Source organism: Podarcis filfolensis (genome assembly GCF_964270895.1).
Source record: "Podarcis filfolensis genome assembly, chromosome: 10".
Taxonomy (NCBI): Eukaryota; Metazoa; Chordata; class Lepidosauria; order Squamata; family Lacertidae; genus Podarcis; species Podarcis filfolensis.
The window spans coordinates 31,520,253-31,542,438 of NC_139612.1; the positions used below are offsets into that span (position 1 = coordinate 31,520,253).

At 42.7% G+C, this 22,186-nt stretch overlaps 2 protein-coding genes across 3 annotated transcripts; one reads left to right on the forward strand and one right to left on the reverse strand.

The window, feature by feature from the left end:
- The first annotated feature begins 4,298 nt into the window (after positions 1-4,298).
- On the forward strand, positions 4,299-17,377 carry CCT2 (chaperonin containing TCP1 subunit 2). 2 transcript variants are annotated; one of them, XM_083573558.1, is made up of 16 exons: positions 4,299-4,414; positions 6,558-6,632; positions 6,761-6,826; positions 6,919-7,030; positions 7,401-7,477; positions 8,240-8,352; positions 9,480-9,682; positions 12,630-12,730; positions 12,812-12,939; positions 13,336-13,439; positions 14,012-14,131; positions 14,775-14,903; positions 15,006-15,109; positions 15,804-15,903; positions 16,218-16,359; positions 17,118-17,377. In XM_083573558.1, exons 1-16 carry the CDS (start codon positions 4,412-4,414, stop codon positions 17,146-17,148), a joined length of 1,608 nt encoding a protein of 535 aa, XP_083429684.1. In that variant the 5' UTR covers positions 4,299-4,411; the 3' UTR covers positions 17,149-17,377. The 2 variants fall into 2 exon arrangements, with proteins under 2 accessions (XP_083429684.1, XP_083429685.1); XM_083573559.1 differs by lacking the exon at positions 4,299-4,414 and adding an exon at positions 4,521-4,707.
- Positions 17,378-18,761: 1,384 nt separating this feature from the next.
- LRRC10 (leucine rich repeat containing 10) lies at positions 18,762-19,797 on the reverse strand. Its single transcript, XM_083573560.1, has one exon. It carries the CDS (start codon positions 19,717-19,719, stop codon positions 18,889-18,891), a length of 831 nt encoding a protein of 276 aa, XP_083429686.1. The 5' UTR covers positions 19,720-19,797; the 3' UTR covers positions 18,762-18,888.
- Positions 19,798-22,186: the final 2,389 nt, after the last annotated feature.

Below are 22,186 nucleotides of genomic sequence, written 5' to 3' on the forward strand. Positions count from 1 at the left end.
TCGATCTGGCTATTACAGGCTGCCTCAGATCACTGATCTCTTTCCAAGTCAGTCTCCAACCTCCTTCCTGGTGCCCTCTCCTCAGTGTCCAAGCAGTCACTAACAATTAGGAAGGCTTATAATAGAAACAGAGCATCTGAGTACTGCATGATCCTGGCAGAACACCTGAGCACTCTGCAGTCCCAGGCACCAGCTATGTACAACCATGTTTCACAGTTGTCTTGTATCCTGTTCTCTCTTTCCTCCTCTTATTTAATGCTTACTGGGGGTTTTCTTCACCCTGGAATTAAGTTAGAAAGTATATGGGTGCAATTGCATGCAATCTGGACGTGGGGAGCACATATGCACAGGATACTTCCTTCCCCAGATTTTATTTGTGGGTTGAGGAAAGATGGAAGTCAATGTGAAAAAGTGTTGGTGCTGACACATGTAGAGTGCATAGATTGTACAAAGTTCATTTATTACACAGACAAGACAGAAATACTTTGCTTGAAATTTCAGTTGTCAGTGGTACTATTTCTTTTAACAGCATTTGATGATACACAGATTTATATTGGGCTATACCTAAGCAGTATTGCGTGTGATCTCCCTTTAAAAGGACACATTCGTGAATTTGGTTAGGGTGTTGGATTCATAAATCCTTTTTTCCCCATTTGTTGAAGGTTGATCCCTTTTAATTTTAGTAAGTAAAGGTTGAAGCAGATACCCACCTCTTAAAATCCAAAAACACAAGGAACCTAAAACCCATCTCTTAAAAAGTAATAATAACAATACTAGCAGTAAAATGATCAGTGACTGTATTTACCTTTTGCTCTCTCTTCACAGTAGCATGACTTGTAAAAACAACAAAAGAGTTTCCACACCTTTAACAGTCATATAAAATGCTATCCTTCTGTGCAACTGTTCACCTTATTTCACATTCCGTCCCCCAATTTATTTTTTTACAGTTCTTTTAATTTAAAATATCCCAAATGAATGTTTCTGATGCTTGTTTCAAGGGAAAAAAGAAAAAGCGTAACTTGAACTTGCATTATTGTCCAGTCTGAAATTACTTCTTTTAGATGATGCATACCAGTGTTAACTATCAAATCTAGTGAGTGGAATGACTTTGGTCATATGCACCAAAGGTCTTCACCATTTCTTGATCTTCAGGTATGGTCAAGATTTTTCTCAAATGTTTGTCAATAGTTTTGCTGGGCTATTATGACAGTATACTAAGCTGGGTACAGAGAACGGTGAGTGTGAAGAAGCTCTGAAGAAGCTCGTGAAACAGGACTTTCCTTCTGCCTCCACCCCCTGAAAAGCCATACTTGAGGCTCAGAGGACCCTCCTAGGAGAGGTACCTTGTGCAAGTGTTTGCCTCTGTTTATTATGCAGTTTCCCATCTCCCCCAACAACCACCCACTAAGAGAATCACCTTTATGCAGTGCTTTTTTTCTTGAAAAATGTTTAGGAGTACTCTCATTTTCCTACTCATATTGAAATACTGTCAATGAGGCCAAACTTAGATTCACAAAATATTTAGGGGTATGCGTACACCTACGTCCCCCCCAGAAAAAAGCACTGCCTTTATGACTAAAGGAGATGTGGAACAGGGAAGAATGTATGGGAATATTCACTTCTGCAAGCTTCCTCCTCACAATTCTCTGGATCCAGCCCAAAGTTTACTCCAGTTTAACATAGACTTTTGTGTGAAATAAGGAAAGTAGAAATTAATATCTGATGAAGTTCCTTTTATTGTCCCTGAAATGTTAATTAAAAACAAAGCTACTTTTTGAACTGTATTTACAAAGCACAGTTGAAATTCATCATTTTTAAGGCTGGTAACATGTATATTTGAAGTACATGTCTTCTGCTATATCTGTTCCGTTGTACTTTTATGTAAAAAAATGTATGACTGTCATTAAGAACGAAATTGTTGGTTCCTGGTCCACAGGGCAGTCTTCCTGTGTGTTCACAAAGGCCCTACCATAGAATGGCTTCTTTCTTCCTGAACAGTTCCTTTGAAATCTACCACAGAAGTGACCGTGAATGGGGCCAGAACCTTGATCTGCGGCTAGGGACTGGAGCACATCAATATAAATCTGATTAAGGCCTTAATATATATGAGACATGAGGCATGTCTGACAACTTTGTGCTTGTTTCAAAGAAATTAACACAGTAGTGTGAAATGAGCCGCAAGTTTGCATTGGTAGTGACATCCCTCTGTTCCAGAATCTCTTTGCAGTGAAGAAAGGGGGGCAGAGTTAGGAATTAAAGTCTTCTCATGCAGAGCTTTTATGTCCACATTGTCTTAGCTGAGAACATGAGGTATCATCATCAAACAGGATGATGTTGCTTTTCGATATATTCGCAAATGACCTGAAAATGTAACTGAAAAAGTTTTATTCCCGTTTATGGTCAGAACTGAGGTTACTTTCTGAATTTCACGTTCCTTATTGCTTTGATTTTTTGAGGTATTGTATGTGAAACAAATGATCTTAAAAATGGAGAAGGTCCTTCACTCAGGAATTTCTATACTTTTTGTTTAGCAACGGATGTCAACAACCTGAACTCCCTGTTAATTTCCAATGCAATATATACATATATAAAAATATATAATATTATATAAAGATACATATATGGTACTAATTCTATATTTCCCCTGATATTTGCCAAACCTTGAATGCAGGCAGTTGTCTTGTTTGTAAGGCATTGATTGCTACTGAATGTATAGGAAATGCTTCCATTTTGTAAAAGGAAATAGTGTTTGTATGGTATACCATATTATGGCATGTCCCAACCAGCAAGTATGGTGCCTTTCTTTTTTTAACATAAACGTGTCATTTCATTGTAGCATCACCTTCAGTTATGTCTTCTGAAACATTGCTTCTCTAACCCTGCACTGTGGTTCTGAAGTTATGGTACAGCCCAGCTAAAATCTTAGCATGAAAACAGACAATAACAGTCCTGTAATCACCAGTGTGCCACAAATGCATTTATTAAATGCATAAATATACATTTCTATGAAAGCCAAAACTGTATTTGTATGTTACTTTTTGTCATTACATTGTAATATACTGTAAATTTGTTGTTATTTGTTCTAATTTTGCATTATAATTTTTTCCCCTACATAAAGACATCCTACATAGCGACTTTGTATAAAAGTAGCTTTCTAGAGTTTATTTTATAAAAATAAAAAATTCTAAAGAGTTGCCAAAATCCTTCTGAAAAATTCACAAACTTGTTTCAAACCACCCCTCCCCCACTGTGGTTTGTTTCAAACATTCCATGCTTCCTTTTAAGCAAAAATGACATTTATACTACACACAGTATGTTTTGTTTTTCAAGATTCATATACTACCATTTAATTTTGGCGTGCTTTGTCATTGAGCTTACCAGATGATGTCAGTTTCAAAATGTATTATGTAATATTGAAAACATCCCCTCACCAGTGCCAGCTTCATACGAATTGTAGCATGGCAATAAAATATTGATTTTTACTATGTAAGTGTTCAGTGCTTCTTGAGTGGATGGGAGAAGGGTGTTTTCAGGTGTTTGTATTTTGAACTTTTTCTTACAGTCAAGTCAACTGTAAAGATAATCTGATTTTGAGTACACATCACATTAATTAGTTATTCAAATAGTCTCTCCTGTTTTGGATCGAAAGCCACCAAACCTAGCTAGTTCTTGAGCAGAGAAACTTGAAGGCTGGGTTAAAACTACGGTGAACTCCCTTTGTCGTTTCTATAGAGAGTGTTGTTTTGTGTAGGACCGTTCAAAAATGCAAGTTTTCCTTCTCCACCTTTAAATGGTGGAATCTGTTAATAGCTCCTGGCCATTATTTTTGTTGATAGTTTAAATTGGGCCAGATCAGAAGGGTTCCTAACCACTATCTCCCATCTTGAAGTCCAGGTCTCTGACATTTGTGGCAACCCAGTACAGTATTTAGAACCTTCGGTTTTGCCTAATTAAAAAAAATATAGATACCACTGTGTGAGACTGCTATACCCAGAACTAACAGCTGCTTCAAGCTGTTGTTGCTTCAAGAAATCTTTCTGCATACTCCATAAGTTTTTATACCCAATTCTTCCTTTGCTGGGACTTCTGCTTCTTTCCATTTTGGGGCGAGTAATATTCTTGCCGCTGTAGCAGCTAGATCTGAAAACCCATCTCCACCCGTTACATTACAAGCTCGTGCCGATCCCTGGCTACGCTCCAACCTGCTACGCAGAGGTATAAAGAACCCGCTGGTGGGGGGGGGAACTACACTTCCCGGCATGCAACGAGCGCGCTCTGCCCTTCCTTTCCCCGGCGGCGAGCGTCATTTCCGGTGTTCGTTGAATCCGCTCGAACGCGCAGCTGCGGCTCCGGGCACGAGGCGGCTGGGAAGATTCGAGTAGCGGCCTGGAAGCCCGACCGCGCCGTCAACATGGTGAGCCTCGAGTCTAATAATCCCATCCCCTACGTCCCTCTTCGCTGAGGGGGAGCCGGAGCCCGGCGTGGCTGAGAGGGGGAAGGGAACCGAAGGTTCCAGAATTACCGGAAAGGGGGAGGGGAGGGGAGCCGGTGACGCCCTGCCGGCAACGGCCGGGGATGGAGAGGCCCCTGGGCCCCGCTCTCTACTTGGGCGGCGCCGTCCACGGTGGGTAGGATGCTGGGGCCTTCAGGCCGTCCCCGTCGCCTTTCCTCGGCCCGAGGAGGAAGGGTCGCCTCCCTCTCCCTTCGGTGCGCAGGCGGCGCTTAAAGGCAGCCAGCGCCAGAGACAAAGGAAGCCGCAGCTCGGGGGGGGGGGGCGGGACTCCGGAGAGGCCTCTTGGTTGTAGTTCCATGCAGTCACTTCATAATGTTGGACGGGACCCCGAAGGTCATCTAGCCCAACCCCCTGCAAGGCAGGAATCTCGCGTAGAGCTTCCTTTTATTATTCAAAATCTTCCAAGGAAGGAGAGTCCCGTCGCCTCCCGAGTTCATTGGGGATCTGTGTGAAGACTCCTTTCACGGAGCCTGGCTGCTGCCATGCCTCCGGCGTCGCATATCACACACACCGCCCTTTTTCTTAAATTTCGATGTACAGTGGTACCCCGGGTTACATATGCTTCAGGTTACATACACTTCAGGTTGCAGACACCGCTAACCCATAAATATTACCTCGGGTTAAGAACTTTGCTTCAGGATGAGAACAGAAATCGTGCTCCGGCGGCGCGGCGGCAGTGGGAGGCCCCATTAGCTAAAGTCGTGCTTCAGGTTAAGAACAGTTTCCGGTTAAGAACGGACCACCAGAACAAATTAAGTTCTTAACCCGAGGTACCACTGTAGTGATTTGCACCACAGTTTACGTTGCATTCTGCAGCAGGGGTGGGGGGCCTGGATTTGGTGGGTGGACCACATCCTTGTTTCCTTCCCCAAGTTTGACAGGTGGGCAAGACTACCCGTATTTGCCCTTGTTGTTTGAAACCAAGCAGCAAAGGCAGAGAGGCACGTAAAGTGCTGAGCGCTGTCTGATCGTTGAGCCTGTCGATGCCAGGTGTGTGGCATTCTGCAAGAACTAGCAGCCGTCTGATTGGCGGGTCTAGTCCTATGCACAGCACTTTGCAAGACCTGATGATCAGAGCTTGTGAAGCTTTGCAGACAGTGTGTCTTTAGCTGCCCCACACTTGACAATAGCAGGTACGAGACATTCTCGTGCGGCTTGACCAGAATGGCTTGGTGGGCCGTGTGGGTGTTATTTGGCCTGAGGTCAAGATATTCCTCATCGCTGTTCTGCAGCTGTAAGCTCTTGTTTGGTTGTTCGATTTGTGTGTACATTTTACACCTGAGGAGGGACAAGCATGCTCAGCTCATTCCCCAAACATCACCATACTGTTGCCCTCCACAAATTGGATGAAGTGCTTCTACTCATTGAGGCTTATTATTTATTAAATTTGTATGTCGCTCTTCACCTGATGACCACAGGGCAGTTGACAACATTAAAAAAACAAAACAAAATGAGAACACAAAATACATAATAAAACAAAAACAAACCAATTGCTTCTCTCCCGCAAACACATTTAAAAGGCCATAGAATGTTAAATCAGCCCAAGACCTGGTTACAGAGTAACATTTTTGCTGGGCACCTAAAGATGTGTGATGAAAGCACCAGGTGGACTCCTTGTGAAGAGCGTTCCACAAATGGGAAGCCACTGCAGAAAAAACCTGATCTTGTGCTGCCACCCTCCAGACCTCTTGGGGAGGCACTCAAAGAAGCACCTCAGATGATGATTGCAGGGTCTGGGTTGGTTCATACTTTAAATCACACTGTCAGCCTCCACCCTAACCCCCAAATAGAAAATGCTGTCCACTTCAGACTCATGAAGGGCGATGACAGTGGTGATCTGGGAGGCAGAACTTATTGCTCTTGTACCTGTTAGTGTGTAGGATTTATAAGTGATCATCATGCCTGAAAGGAGCAATAGTCACAATGTGAGCAATTCAGAAATCACATAACACTCATAGTAAGTGGATGGCAAGGTGTAAAATTGTTATTTGAAAATTAAGTCTTTACTATATGCTAATTGGCATTTTGTTTCCTATTATTTCAGGCATCCTTATCTCTAGCACCTGTGAATATCTTCAAGGCTGGTGCTGATGAAGAGAGAGCAGAGACAGCCCGTTTGGCAAGTCTAATATTCATTGACACTTGATATCTAGAACTGTAGTTGCACCTGTATATGTTTTGCTATAAAAGAAACTTGAGCTTATTCTGCTTGGGGTCATATTTATAATTTCCCCTTTTTTATTCCAGTCATCTTTTGTTGGGGCTATTGCCATTGGAGATCTAGTTAAAAGCACTTTGGGACCTAAGGGCATGGTAAGTTATTTGTAATTTCTGAAATACATTGTTTTTGTCACTGCTACCACTTTTGAGTCAAATATTTAATATCTTCAAATATGGACCTTCAGGACAAGATTCTCCTTAGTACTGGAAGAGAAGGCACAGTGACAGTAACCAATGATGGGGCAACTATCTTAAAAGCTATTGGAGTGGACAACCCTGCAGCCAAGGTTTTGGTTGGTATGTTTGACTAAATACATTACGGGGATATTTTATTTTGCTAAATTAAAAGATTGTAGATTGTCTGCTTCCTGTGAAAACTACACTGTGTTCCCAGTCTGACATTATTCACCACATCATGCTGGTTCTTGAACCAAAGCAGTCAAACTTAGACGTAAAGAAAAAGCTGGATGGTGCTGCGTAAGCATTGGATAATGCTGTAATTGCTTCTCATGACATAGTGCCATATCCTGGGCACATACAGCCTTGTCTGTAGTATGACAATGCAGTTAGAGAGATCCTGTTTTTATCTCTGATTTCTGTATAGCCGTTTAGAATACTAACATGCTATTTCAATATTAAAGCTTATGTGGTAATGTTCTCCTCACAGATATGTCCAAGGTTCAAGATGACGAAGTTGGAGATGGAACTACTTCAGTAACTGTTCTGGCAGCTGAATTGCTAAGGGTAATAAATAGTTCCATTTTTTAAAACACTGAAAAGGTATGCTGAAATGCTAAGTTGAAGTTTTTTTGCTGCAACAAACTAATATAGCTAACTTTATAGAATATGTATAAGGTATAAAGTAAAGGTAAAGGTACCCCTGCCCGTACGGGCCAGTCGTGTCCGACTCTAGGGTTGTGCGCCCATCTCACTTAAGAGGCCGGGGGCCAGCGCTGTCCGGAGACACTTCCGGGTCACATGGCCAGCGTGACAAAGCTGCTCTGGCGAGCCAGCAGCAGCACAGCACACGGAAACGCCGTTTACCTTCCCGCTATAAAGCGGTACCTATTTATCTACTTGCACTTAGGGGTGCTTTCAAACTGCTAGGTGGGCAGGAGCTGGGACCGAAAGACGGGAGCTCACCCCGCTGCGGGGATTCGAACCGCCGACCATGCGATCGGCAAGCCCTAGGCGCTGAGGTTTTACCCACAGCGCCACACGCGTGCCCTGTATAAGGTATTCTAATAATAATAATAATAATAATAATAATAATAATAAAGGTATACTAATACCTTATTTTATTAGTATACCAAGGTATACTAATAAAAAAAATTAGGGAGTTTTTATTTGTTGAAGATTCCAGGTAATCTTATTTAAGCTGTTATATCATTGAAACAACTGAAAAAAGGGACAAGAAAGTGGCATGTGTTTGCCGGAAAGCACACTTGAAGTTACTGTTTTACTTGCAACTGCATTAAGATAAACTAAATGCTTTTATTTTTCTAGGAGGCAGAATTATTGATTGCCAGAAAAATCCACCCTCAGACCATTATTGCGGGTTGGAGAGAAGCCACAAAAGCAGCAAGAGAAGCTTTGGTGAAATCTGCTGTGGATCATGGGTTAGTTCTAGTCACAGACAACAGGCATTTGTCTCTCAGATTGTTATGGTCCAATATCATGTAACTAATGGCAGGTGTGTGTAGCCAAACAAAAAAGGAAAGTAGCGTTAAGAGCTGAATGGTGCTTGCACTTAAAGAAGTGTTTCCTGCTATTTGAAACACACAATTCGTTGTAATATTCTACCAATAAGCAAAATAGTCTTGAAATTTATCCTGAGCATACTACTACTACTACTACTACTACTACTACTAATTTATTTATACCCCGCCCATCCGGCTGGGTTTCCCCAGCCACTCTGGGCGGCTCACAACAGATTAAAAACATTCGGAATTCTGCAGTATATTATTTTAGATATTGCTGTATTTATTTCTGAAAAACATTTTTAAAAGACAATTGTGTCTGATGCAAATGGCTTCTTCCCTCCTTAGTTTTCTATTTTTCCAACTACTTTAAATATTTTACAGTGGCTATTATGGAAAGAATAGCCTCCCTGTTCTAGATTCTCTTGTCCTAGTGAACAAGACTTCTTCACACCTGGATAGGACAGTGTTCTAGGACATTATTCTACATTTTGAATAAAATTGTCTTGTATTAGAAAAAATTGACCTGTGTTGCAAAACTTTGATTTATACCAGAGTTCAAAAATGTGCTAGATACAGAGGGAAAGGAAGGACTGGCACATTAATGAGGCAAAACCCTATTGTACGGCTGTTTATTCATGGATTTTAATTGCTGAGGAGGTTCTGCATTTGAAAAAATAAAATCCATGATTCATGGATTAATTTAGTCTCATCAGTATGCAGATGAAACATTGGGTATTTTCTTTATGTGAAAATACACTTTTACATTTTTCTAAAATACAAATAGTGCAGCACATGCTGTTAGGCATCTGCATGGGCTCACAGTATTTTTGTTCTTAACATTCTTAACATTTGAAGATGATGTCTTCCAAGTTTGGGTAGCGGCTTGTTAGGTTGGTGTAGGTGGGTGGTTGTTGTTCGAAAGTGGAGTGTCAGGAGCCTTGCAATTATATGCAGAACTTTGCTGTGTGGTTCTCTGGATCAAGGCCATATATTTTAGTGATGATCCAAGATGTGCTTTTAAGTTTACTTTTTCTGCTTTTCAGGGGAAATGAAGCTTCATTTCACAAAGACTTGATGAATATTGCAGAAACCACACTCTCTTCAAAATTGCTTACTCATCATAAAGATCACTTTGCAAAACTTGCAGTAGATGCTGTCCTTAGGCTGAAGGGATCTGGTAATCTGGAAGCTATTCATATCATCAAGAAACTAGGAGGAAGTCTAATAGACTCCTACTTGGATGAAGGTATAATTTTGCTTACTGGTAACAATTCAGTAAATTATGTCAAAGCAAGGAACCTTGTCATTGCTTACTATGAAGATAAAATAGCAGGCTTTCCACTAAGCCAGTTTAAAAATCATTGTTTACTGTCATGTAAGCCATAACACCAGACAGTGTTCACAAACAAAATAGTGCCTGCTTTATTCCTACAGGCTTGCACTGGGAGAAAACTAGCTCACAATTTCTGCCTTAGTATTATGCCCAAACCAGGGATCGTAGTTTGTTTCACTCTAAATAAACTGATCTGTAACCAAATTTTCTTCTTTGCTTACTGCTCACTGGTTTGTAGGAGCGAAACAAACAATCACTGGTTCAGATATAGCGCTGAAAATGGAAGGAACAAGATGGGTTATGGCTTACTGTGATATATTAGTGCAGCCAGTATTTGCATATTTCTATTAGCCTTGGTAAAATTTTGAAGGCAAGTTCCAAAGTAATATTTTGCATGCAGAGAAGGGCCTCCGAAAGCTATTCCCATAGATGTGAAGCGTAAGTGGATCATGTTTACATTGCTTCCTGAATGGTTTTAGATCACAGGATTACCGTATTTTTCGCTCCATAGGGCGCACCTGACCATAAGGCGCACTTAGTTTTTAGAGGAGGAAAACATGAAAAAAAATATTCTGAATCAAATGTTGTACTAAACTATTTAAAGCAGCAAAGCGGGAGCGGGTGGCTCCTGTCCGCTTTGCTGCTTTAAAGTGAGCCTCAGAGGAGGGAAGGAAGGGGAACCATGGCTTATCTAAGTCCAGTTAATAATGCTGAGCCTGATTTTGTATGCATCTCAAAGCCCTTGACATATATACATTATAATGACAAGCCGAGATAGGCCTCCTGCATAGGAGGAGGGGAGGAGAAGAGAGGGAACTATCATAGCTCAATGGGGAGAGCATGGAGAAGATCCCAAGTTCAGTCCTTGAAAGCTTCTCCAGGTAGGACTGAAGGTGTGTCTCCTGAAACCCAGGTGAGCCTCTGCCCATCAGTGAAGACAAAACTGAGCTAAATGGGCTCAGGGGTCCTGGCATGGTACAGGGAAGGTCCCTCTGTTCATGTTTAAATTAGCCCTTTCTTCAGAACCATGGGGACTACAATCTTAGTTTGTTTTTAAAGGGAACAGCTGTAACCTCAGTGGCTTTGCATGCAGAACACCACACGTTCAATCCCCAGCCTCTCCAGGCTTGAAACTCTGGCAAACTGCTACCAGTCAGTGTTGACATTACTAAGCTAGATGGAGTAGTGGATCCAACTCCTTATAAGGCAGCTTCCTAGGTTCCCATTAATGCTTCAGATCTGGGTGTGAGGCTTGCTGTCACATTTAGTGTGGCGAGGGTGGTTCTTTGCACATCTGGAAGATGACTGTGTCACCTCCCATCACCCTCTTGAAGGTGCTTTTACAGCTCAGGGAAAAGGGCAGGCAGCCACAGCATGTGTAGACTGTAGCATCCTGAATTAAGGGAGGGATTCCCCTTGCAGCTAAAGGGTTGTTTGAGGCCACCACGAAAGAGCTGATCTTAAGCTTGAAACCAGGACTTGCTCTTTAACCATGCTGCTCCTCCAGTTGCCAATGCCATCCATGTAACCTTGTGTGAATATCAAGTGTGGATTGTGTCCAGGAACCTGGGAGGATTTCTTTCACATGAGTGCATGTTTTCGTCTTTAAATAAACAGCCCATGCAAGTTTCCAGCTCTTATGGCCATGCCTGGCTGTCTCAGTGGAAATCTGGGGAGGCTGAGGTGGACTTTCCAGTGGTCAAAGTCTTCCTGCCCAGCATCTATTTCCTACCCTCTTTCCCCACTGAACCCCCGCACCCTGCTTCGAAGCAAGCCACGGAGGGGATTCCCTCCACTTTGAAGCAGGAAAGTGGAAGAGGAGCTGCTTACACGAATGTAAGCTGCTCCCCTCCCACTTTCCTGCTTCAAAGGGAGCCCAGGAGGAGGGAATCCGCTGCAGCCTCGAGCAGCGAGGAGGATCCATGGGTCCCCTCCTTCCCTCCTCCGTAGTTGCTTTGATGAAGGAAAGTGGGAGAGGAGCTGCTTACACGAGTGTAAGCTGCTCCCCTCCCACTTTCTTGCTTCAAAGGGAGCCCGGGAGGAGGGAATCCGCTGCAGCCTCGAGCAGCGAGGAGGATCCATGGGTCCCCTTCCTTCCCTCCTCCGTAGTTGCTTTGAAGCAGGAAAGTGGGAGAGGAGCTGCTTACACGGGTGTAAGCGGCTTCCCTCCCACTTTGCTGCTTCAAAGCGAGCCACGGAGGAGGGAGGGACCAACGGAATCCCCTTCCCTCCCTCCTCCCCGGCTCAGCTCAGCAGCCGCGGCTCTTGCTGGGTTTACAATGAGCCGGAAGGAGGGACAGACGGCAGTCCCTCCTCCCGCCTCCCTGTAAACCCAGCCAGAGTCGCAGACACACTCTATGCAGCTCTTGCTTTAAAGGGAGAGCTGCGCAGAGCTTGTCGGCAGCAGCGGTTCTTGCTGGCGTCGCTCCATAAGACGCACAGACATTTCCCCTTACTTTTTAAGGGGGGAAAAGTGCGTCCAATGGTGCGAAAAATACGGTACCTATGTAAACTGAATGTTTGCCCATTCTGAGAGAAACCTTTTCATATTTATGCACTTGGGTCACTTAATAACGTATTGTACGAATTAAGCATCTGAAGTAGCCTCAAATTATCTACATTTAAGAAGCTAAGTATCTTCTGATTCTATTACTGTTTCATTTTGGTCTGCCTTATGTGTTCCTTGATGCTTCATATGATTTGGGTGGGGGGATACTGCTTTGTTTTATTCAGCTAAGTGTTTGAGTCTATTCCTATGACTGTTTGAGTGAAAAGAGACCCAGGCAACCTGTTCAGTTTCATAAAATATGCCCGATAATCCTTGCTGCTATAACAAAAGTCTGATTCTTCTTCATTTTAGGTTTTCTGTTGGATAAAAAAATTGGAGTCAACCAGCCAAAAAGGATTGAAAATGCAAAAATCCTTATCGCAAATACTGGCATGGATACTGATAAAATTAAGGTGTGTAATTTTTGTGGTGCAAATCCTGGTGTAGTCAAAGCAGTTGAGCTATTGCTTAATATTGCCATATTTATTTCTTAGATATTTGGCTCCCGTGTAAGAGTGGATTCCACAGCAAAGGTGGCAGAAATTGAACAAGCAGAAAAAGAGAAAATGAAGGAGAAGGTTGAACGTATTCTGAAGCATGGAATAAACTGCTTTATCAACAGGTATGTATTATTCTGAGGGATGTTCGGAACATGCTGATTGACCCTTCAGAGCCTCTGCTGACAAGCCTGTAACTACATAGTGGCACAGTTCACACATCACCTTAAACCACAGCTTAAAACAAACTGTAGTTTAGTGTGAGGAAACAGCATTCTGGTGCAAGGTGCTCAGAAATTCCCACATCACTCCTTCCTCGTATCTGCTGCTGCTGCCTGCCATACCATGGGTGAAAGCTTCTTGAACCCAAGAAAAAAAGCTTGGTCACTAGTCATTAACAGTTAAAAGTCATACACAATGTTTAAAAATCATTGTACTGTTAAGCACTATGGAAGTTTTTGTTGAGATAAATTAAGATATGTTTCCTGCCACATTATTATGAGCACCTTTTCTTATTACAGACAATTGATCTATAACTACCCAGAACAGATGTTTGCTGCTGCTGGTGTTATGGCTATTGAACATGCAGATTTTGCTGGAGTTGAACGTCTAGCTCTTGTTACAGGTACAGAATTATTTTTAACCTGCCTTTTGTTACACAAGGGATCCCAGAATGTGGTACAGTAAAATAACAACAACAATACAATTGCTTAATAAAAGTAAATCAGCAGCACCAGAAAAAAACATGCCAGTAATAACCAGGAATCACATAGTAAATACCTTACCTTGATGGCAAAGTACTATCCACTGAACAAAGGATCTGAACTCCTACTCCTACACTTCATTTTTTTTACAACATACTGTAAATCTGATTTCTTTCTTAGCTATTCGGGAAAGAACCCAGCTTCTTTGCTGCTTGTGGGCGAACTATGAGAGGTGAAATTGGCTACCAATACATTTTTTAACTTTTTTTCGCACAATGATAGTAAGTGGCATATCAGCATAGTAGTTCCTTTAAAACAAAACACACACACACACACACACACACACACAGAGACTGATGAACATCTGCTCATACTTCTTTTCATAAACTTCTTTTCAAAGTTCAGGTTTGTATGTCTACTAAGCAAACAGTTACTAAAACTATTGTACACTTGTGGGAGGAAAAGGCTTACACAAAGTTGCATTCATTCTCAGGTGGTGAAATTGCTTCAACTTTTGACCATCCAGAATTGGTAAAGCTAGGAAGCTGCAAGCTGATTGAAGAAGTCATGATTGGTGAAGATAAACTTCTTCATTTCTCTGGAGTTGCCATGGGTAGGTTTTGCTTCTCAATGTTGGACAGAAAAATCATATGCACCAACTACCGTCTACTGCTATGTCTGTGGAGCAGCTGCCACCTTGCATTCATGCTTTTCCCCAGGAAGGGAGGAGAAGATACCCACAGTCTGAAAATTTTAAAAACAACAGGCACGTCCCTGGAAACTATCAGGGATGGTGGTTAGCAGCAATGCTCATATGTTACCCACTCATGGAAAGAGCAATGACCCCAGCACCTCTACCACCTAGAGACAGAATAACACCTTTTGCTAGTATGCAAAGGGAAATGCCTGAATATGCAACAAGAGCAGCTACAGAGTAACTATCTCTAGTAGCTCAGTTCATCTAGTGGGGGGAGGGTGGTTTATTGGTTTGTTGTTGTTTCTTGTTTTTATGCTTTTATTTAGTGTGTTTATGTTGTGAACTGCCCTGAGATCTGCAGATGAAGGGTGGTACACATATTTTAACAATAATTAATAAAAATAATAATAACAACCAGTCACCACTATACGGCTTTAGGATTTGGCTTGATAGACAGCAGGGCAGCAGGTTCGGTGTCCTTTTATATATCGCTATGTAGGAGACAGGATTTTGTTGGAAATATTTTTATTGCTTTTCCTTACCTTTTAATACCTTTTAGGTGAAGCATGCACCGTAGTTCTGCGTGGTGCAACACAACAGATCATAGATGAAGCAGAAAGATCTCTGCATGATGCACTGTGTGTTCTTGCCCAGACTGTAAAAGATACTAGAACGGTGTATGGTGGAGGTAAATATACAGTGTTCTTATTTTAACTCCAGCAATTGAAAGATTAACTTTAATACTTGCTCAGGTTGGTTACAAGGTGTCTGTTTGTTTCCTAACTCATAGGCTGCTCAGAGATGTTAATGGCTAATGCTGTCTGGGAGCTTGCAAAGAGAACACCAGGCAAGGAATCTGTAGCAATGGAGTCATTCGCTAAGGCCTTGAGCACGGTAAACTAGTGTTTGGTTCTTTTTACTACCAGTATAACGAAGCACAGTGCTCTGGAAAGCTAGTAATTATGAGGAGGAGGCTGAGCACCCAAACGACATTTACTGGTTGTTGGTCATTGCAAAGTCTTTTGAGATGGTAGTTTTCAGGTTTGTGGCTCAATGCAACCAACTTGTGCCCTTGTTAACCAAGGAACTAACATTACCTATCTTCCTCTAGGCCCTTTCCCATGTTTCTTTTGGCTTGGCTGACGTTACATAGTGTTATTTCTAAGCGTTTCTAAAACATGGGTTGGTTTTCTCTCTCTCCAAACCAGTTGTAGCAGGATTCCCTTGAGCCAGGAATGGAGGACTGTGGCCCTCCAGATGTTGTTGGACTCCACCTTCCATCAGCCCTGGCCAGTGCTCAAGGATAATGGTTCCCTAGCCCTGACCTAAGCAGAGATCTGGGATTCTCTTGTAAACTTGTTTCTCTTCAGTGAATGGGAGGGATTGCCAAAGATTGTCAGTATTGACAAATTCAGATTCTGCATCAAGGATACACAGATTTTGAGTAAGGATAGTGCAATAGTACAGTAGTAACTAATAGCGCTTATATGTGTGTTGTGCATTATTGTTATTTATTTTTGCAACTGGCATGTAGTTTGCAGGTTTGTTCTTTGCTAAATTGTCTAACAAGCCTGCTTAATTTTGTTAGCTCCCAACTATCATCGCTGATAACGCCGGCTATGACAGTGCAGATTTGGTTTCCCAGCTTCGAGCTGCTCATATTGAAGGGAAAACCACGTATGGACTTGGTGAGGATTTTTATATATAATTTGTATGTTTTATTTTTATAAAAAACACACTTGTGTTACTAAGACTAATAAACACTTGCAGTGGGAATAGAAGCTGCTTTGGGGTGCTTTACATTCAACAACAGCAGTGAAAATTAAAATCCGGCGTAAGACTGGATTTCACTAAATGCAAATTCCACTTGAAAATGTGTAGACCTTTAATTAAAATCAGTGTCATTTTAATAGTGCCAAGATATAAAATGGAAAACAACTATGGAAATGGGATGCTTGCCTTAGTAACACTGAGAAACTTTTTTTTTTTTAATCTCTTGAAGACATGAAGGAGGCTACCATTGCAGACATGGCAACTCTGGGAGTGGTGGAAAGCTTTCAAGTGAAACGGCAAGTTTTGCTGAGTGCTGCTGAAGCTGCAGAGGTGATTCTCCGTGTCGATGATATTATCAAAGCAGCTCCAAGGTAAAACCCAAAGCTTTTCCAGTTCTTGCAAGACAATCTTCATCAGAAAAACAATTGATTTGAACTATAATTTCCTTATAATAGGTATGCTTCTACGTTTACTAAATTTTGTTATGGTTGTACATTTGATGCTACCGGCTAATATAGGATATAATCCCATCAAGGTGCCATCAGTGTCCTATTTGGTCTAGTAGGATCCGTTTCAGGTTTTGAGGCCTGAGGATGTGGCCAAGGGAGTTGAAGCAGCGGGACTGAAAACATACCCTCTTGGCACTTGCCTTTTTTGGCTGATTCAAAATAATCAGAAGGGCTTGGCCAAAGGGATCCAACGTGTTGGGAGCTTGTACATGAAGATCTGTGGGGAGGCCCTCTTGATGGAGCTGCAATTAATTGTCTGATAAGCAGTGCAGGAGGGAGGTCTTTCTTGGTGTTGGTTGTCTGACTGTTGAATTCCCTCCTCCTCAGATACAGCTGGTGCCAACTCTCTTGTAGGCATCTGTGGTAGTGGGCTGAAAGGTGGTCTTACCCTCTTGACTTGTAGCTATCTCTGTCTGCTAGTGTTTCGAATTGAAATATTGTAACCTACTCTGGAATTACCTGGGCAATTAAGAGTAGACTGAGAAGGCTGTTGCTGATGAACTAAATAACAAACATGTACAAACACTTTTAGGTTCTTAATATTCTAGGCTTGCAATGAACTTGGAGACTCTTCTTTCCTTCCAACATTTGTGTGTACTGAATTCTGATTATTCTTTCAGGAAAAGAGTACCAGATCGTTATCCGTGTTGAGTATTCCGTGGTCAGTAAAAACATGTGGACCAGAAGTTTGCAAAATACGTTGTGCGCTTCAGACCGATTTGAAGAATAAAGGGATGGAATATTGAGCTTTGGCATGTGATCATTCTTTTGTTGGTTTAACTTATATTGTTTCAAAAAGACCAAGTCATTCTTATTGTATAACATCTATACTTCCCCACCATCCTCTTTGTAGTCCCCCATAATAAAAGTTTCAAATCTGTTTTGACTTTCCATTTACCTTGCTATAGTACCGGAGTGTGCGCTTTTTATTGGAAAGACCTTCGAATGCATACATGTGAAACAATGAGAGCACAATTCAGATAATATGCAGGTGGCTGATCATGAAAGCAAAGTTTACTGCTGGTATTTAAAAATGTCATCCTGTGTGATTCTTTTATTAAACATTGCATGAAGATAATACAGGCCACTAAACCTTAGCTAGTTGTGTGTTTATCACATCTCGGCAAGGAGGAAGTAATCTGAACCCTCACTGTTTTTGCTGGAATTGGAGGTTCAAGTACATAACTTCCCCAAGACAAAAAAAGTTAATTTCTAGTTGGCATGATAAAAAAAAATCTGGAAGAAGTAACTGTATTAACTGGTTGCAGCAAATGATAGAGTGCTGTGGTACTCTAACTATGACTGCATGTCTTGTGGCATGAGCTTTTGTAGGCTGTAGTCTACTTTCAGAGTTCTGAAATAAGTTGGAGGAGAAATAGTTCACAATGAAATAATAATAAAGCTTTACTTAGGATCACAGCCAACATATTTCACGCCTTTTAATTTAAAAGGTAAAACAACTAACTGCATAGATCCTCTTGTTAGGCATGTGTAATGGGCTAAAGCAGTGGTTCCCTGTTGGTGGTCCGTGGTACCATTCACATAGCAAAAAGTACCACAGAGATATCTACATTTTCAAAATTAGGAGGGTCATTGGCTTGACTATTGAAAAATGGGGTCTGCAGTACTTCGTTAATGGGATAGCACCGGGTAAAATAGTTAAATGGAAACGAACTATTCTAATGGCATATCTATAAATCTTGCTTTTCTATCAGTCATGGCTTCCCCAGAGACTGACGGCGCTGAACACTATGCTAGGGGTACTATGTCTCCTAGCCCTACATGCTATATTTCCCTGAGCAGTGCTCAAGCTGGTATGCAGATATGCTCCATGTAGCTGGATTTGTAACTGGTGAACCCCAACTTAAAAGTTCTCATTTACACACAAAACCAGGATAAATGCAAAGAATTTCCCTGTTTGGCTGTACTAGATACATTTGCAGGATAAAATATCTTCAAATTGCCTTCAAAATACACACAATTTCTTTAATACCACAGAGCTAGTGCTGTAGCATTGGTTTTAATATTACAGAAGGCAAGGCACCTGCATTTATATCTTTAAATGGATTCCTTTCCCCCTTCTCAAAGATTTGTTTCTAGGTTTTATTCCATCTGAATTCTGTAGAAGAGCTGCAGGTATCAGAAGGGGTACGTTAGCTGGCTGTCACAGTTCAGAGTTTATCTTGCTAATTCTAGATATTTAAATTACTCACCAAGCTGGGCATGCACACAATACTGTAGAAATCAAGTGAAATCGAACACATGCAGCTTTACACTGGATTATACAGCCTGTGAAAACACAGTCCAGATACTCTCATCTTTATCTGGTGATGAACACCCTGGCTGAGAAGGCTCCTGCGGCAAACTTACAAGTTCTAGTGGAAATTTTTGTCACTCGGCTAGACTGAGATGGCCTGGAGGGGGGAGAATGGAGTCTATGTCCTCAGATCCTTTGTCCCTATCCATACCAGATCGTTTCCTAGGTTCGGGGCTTTCCTCAGACCACCTCCCAACCCTATGCACCCCCTTGGCTACCTTGGGTGCGTTTCTGCAGGGGTTGTGGTCATAGATCACCAGCTTCAAGCTGCTCAGGTGCACGAGACTGGGGAAGTGAGTGATGACGTTGCGGTCGACGTCGATAATTTCCAGGAATGGCATGTGAAGCAACACGGGGGGGAATTCAGGCAGCAGGTTGCCTGAGAGCCAGATGCTGCGCAGGTCCTTCAGATACCACAGCTGCGCAGGGAGGGAGTGCAGCGCATTGGAGCCGGCGTGCAGCGTCTTGAGTTGCTTCAACTCGCACACCACGTTGGGCAGGTGATACAAACAGTTGGACTCGATCCAGAGCGTCTTCAGGTTCTGCAGCTGGCGCAGCTCCACAGGCAGGTCTCCGAGTCTGTTGTTGCCCAGGTAAAGGATACACAGCTGCTTCAAGGTGCACACCACCGGGGGAAGCCTTTGGAAATTGTTGAAATCCAGTGCCAAGATCTGTAGGTTCTGCAGCTGTTCTAGCTCAGAGGGCAGATGATTCAGATTGTTGTTGCTCAGGTACAATTTGACCAGTTCCCTGAAAGAACAAATGTGCAGTGGGAACCTCCTCACCTGCCTGCTGCTCAGATCCAACATTTTATCAATTGGCATCTCTTCAAGGTCTCCCAGGATGTATTTCTGGCAGGCATCTGATGGGAAGAAAGCAATGACTGTTCGGAAAGCGTTGCCCATCCTAACAACTTTGGAAAGTTACATCGGTTCTTCGCTACCCAGTGAATCAGGCTTATGGAGCAGGGAAGCTGCCTGGCTTCTATTTTGTGTGCTGTTCCCTCCTCCTTGCTGCAATATATATGGTCCACATAGCAACAATCATGAATCTCAAGAGCCCTGAAATGTTCCTGATAACTGAATGAGTGTCTGCTGATGAGAAATACAGGCATTGCCTTGGAATAGCTCTCGTGCGCAAAAGCAGCAGAAAACACCGAGGTGAAGTTCTGAGATTGCACAGTGGTTAATCAGACATATTTTCCAAAACAGTCCCAATGTTCCCCTTAGCATGCTCTACTCTAAAGGCTCTGCTCTAATGGTGCTTTATGCTATAGTCACTTGCTAGTAACATGAGAGAGGGATATATTCAGTTCTCATTTATGTAAATGTCATCTACTGTAAGTGTTTATTCATTGCAAGTAACATATTATGCCCTCTGGCACAAGCTGAAGGGCTCTCAGCCATGGCTTTCAGTCAGGGTTCAACCATCAGCCAAGCAATTCTTGTTGGCCCTAAACTGTGACAGGTTCCCGTTCTGGATAGGTGCGGCTGTTTTAGTATACCTGATGTAAACCACCCTACACCTGTACCACAAACCTGAACTGAATTGGACTCCATTGGCTGCTTTTGGTTAAAAAATATGTGGGAGTCTTAAGCATGGGATTCAAAGACACCTTTAACATCTAATTTGACCCTGAGTGGATGGTTTCAAATTTCATGGCACAATTAGGCAAATCCTACTGCTTAAATTGGACATTGATTTATATGACACTTTGCTATTTCTGGATGCAGAATGCTTATTTACATTTATTTGTTGTTAAGGAACATATTTAGGACTTACTTAAATATATTGTGGGGTAAAAACTCTGGTTCACAGTTTAACTATTAATCTAGTCTTATCAGTGCAGATCACAATGACCTTAGATTGCTGCACCTTGTGACTATGTTGGCAAGCCAAAGTCTCCTTGCAGTGGGCTAATGAGATCAAGGCAATGAAAAAATAGCCAGAGTCTGGACTTTTGAGGACCTTAATGAGTGATGGGGGGTGAAGACCAGTTAATGTAGGATGCTCTGCCTCTCAGAGGTGAAAGTCTTGAGACAGACAGTAGTTGCACCTTTGTCTGCAAGAGAACAAGAGCTGATTCACGTAGCCCTCTGCATGTGATCAGATGTGAGTGTTGACTGAATCCTGATTCAACTTGGGTTGTGTCCCCAAATGGTTATGCAGTGACTCCATCCACTGGGGCCCATTGGGGCTGCTGGAGTGCAAGGCAGGGAGGCCAACAGGAAGTGGAGCCACAGCCAATGACAAACAGAGCAACTAAATTCGTTTGGACCCCATCCTTGTCCCTGCTGAGTTTTACAATGGGAACAGAGAGACTGGGGAGGAGGAGGGAAGCGATAGACAATGCTACCCCTTGGGCTATAGTTGTAGGCACGCAGCCGGCCAAGTTTGGGTTTGGTGGGGCAGTGAGCCATTTTCCCTAAGGGATGAGCCTGTATAGTCTCCGTTACTCACTGGGCTTGGCCTGAGGTCTTTGCAAAGCTGCTTGCGTTAGATGTGCAAGCTGAAGGCCAGAGCCATTGAGCAACAGCTTTTGACACAAGGATTACTCAACTCCATGTTATATATGTCAGGAGTAGGGAAGCTTTTTCAGAGGGCCACATTCCTCTCCAAGCAGCCTTCTGGGGGCCACATGCCAATGATGGGGAGAACCAGAGGTAAGGAAGAGGCATTGCCAGAGTTCAAGGACGCACTTGAGCTCCAGGAGGGTACAAAAGAGGGCTAGTGAGAGGCATGGCCTGGGGAGAGGCTGTGTGGCTAAGGAGGAGGAGGAGGAGCAACCTGGAGACAGCCTATCTGGAGGGATGAATGTGGCCCCCAGAATTGAGGTTCCCCACCCCTGATACATTTTGTAGGAATAACTTGAACTGATGAATTGGATTGCAGACAAACTGTACCTTTGAAGCACATTCTTTCTCTCCATGAATTCTGGACCCTGTCGTTTGTTTATGAGGTGCTTGGAATTATTGCTCCGTGAGGGGTAAACTACAGCAACCAGAATCCTTCGAGGGAAAGAATGTGCTTCAAGGGGGGTTTAAAGGTATATAGTGTCTAAACAGCCTTAGAGTGCAAGCTTTGCTCCTGCCTCCTTGGGGAGAGGTTAAAAGGTAAAGATAAAGGGACCCGTGACCATTAGGTCCAGTCATGAGAGAGCCAGTGTGGTGTAGTGGTTAAGAGCGGTAGTCTCGTAGTCTGGGGAACCGGGTTTGCGTCTCTGCTCCTCCAAATGCAGCTGCTGGGTGACCTTGGGCCAGTCACACTTCTGTGAAGTCTCTCAGCCCCACTCACCTCACAGAGTGTTTGTTGTGGGGGAGGAAGGGAAAGGAGAATGTTAGCCGCTTTGAGACTCCTTAAATGGAGTGAAAG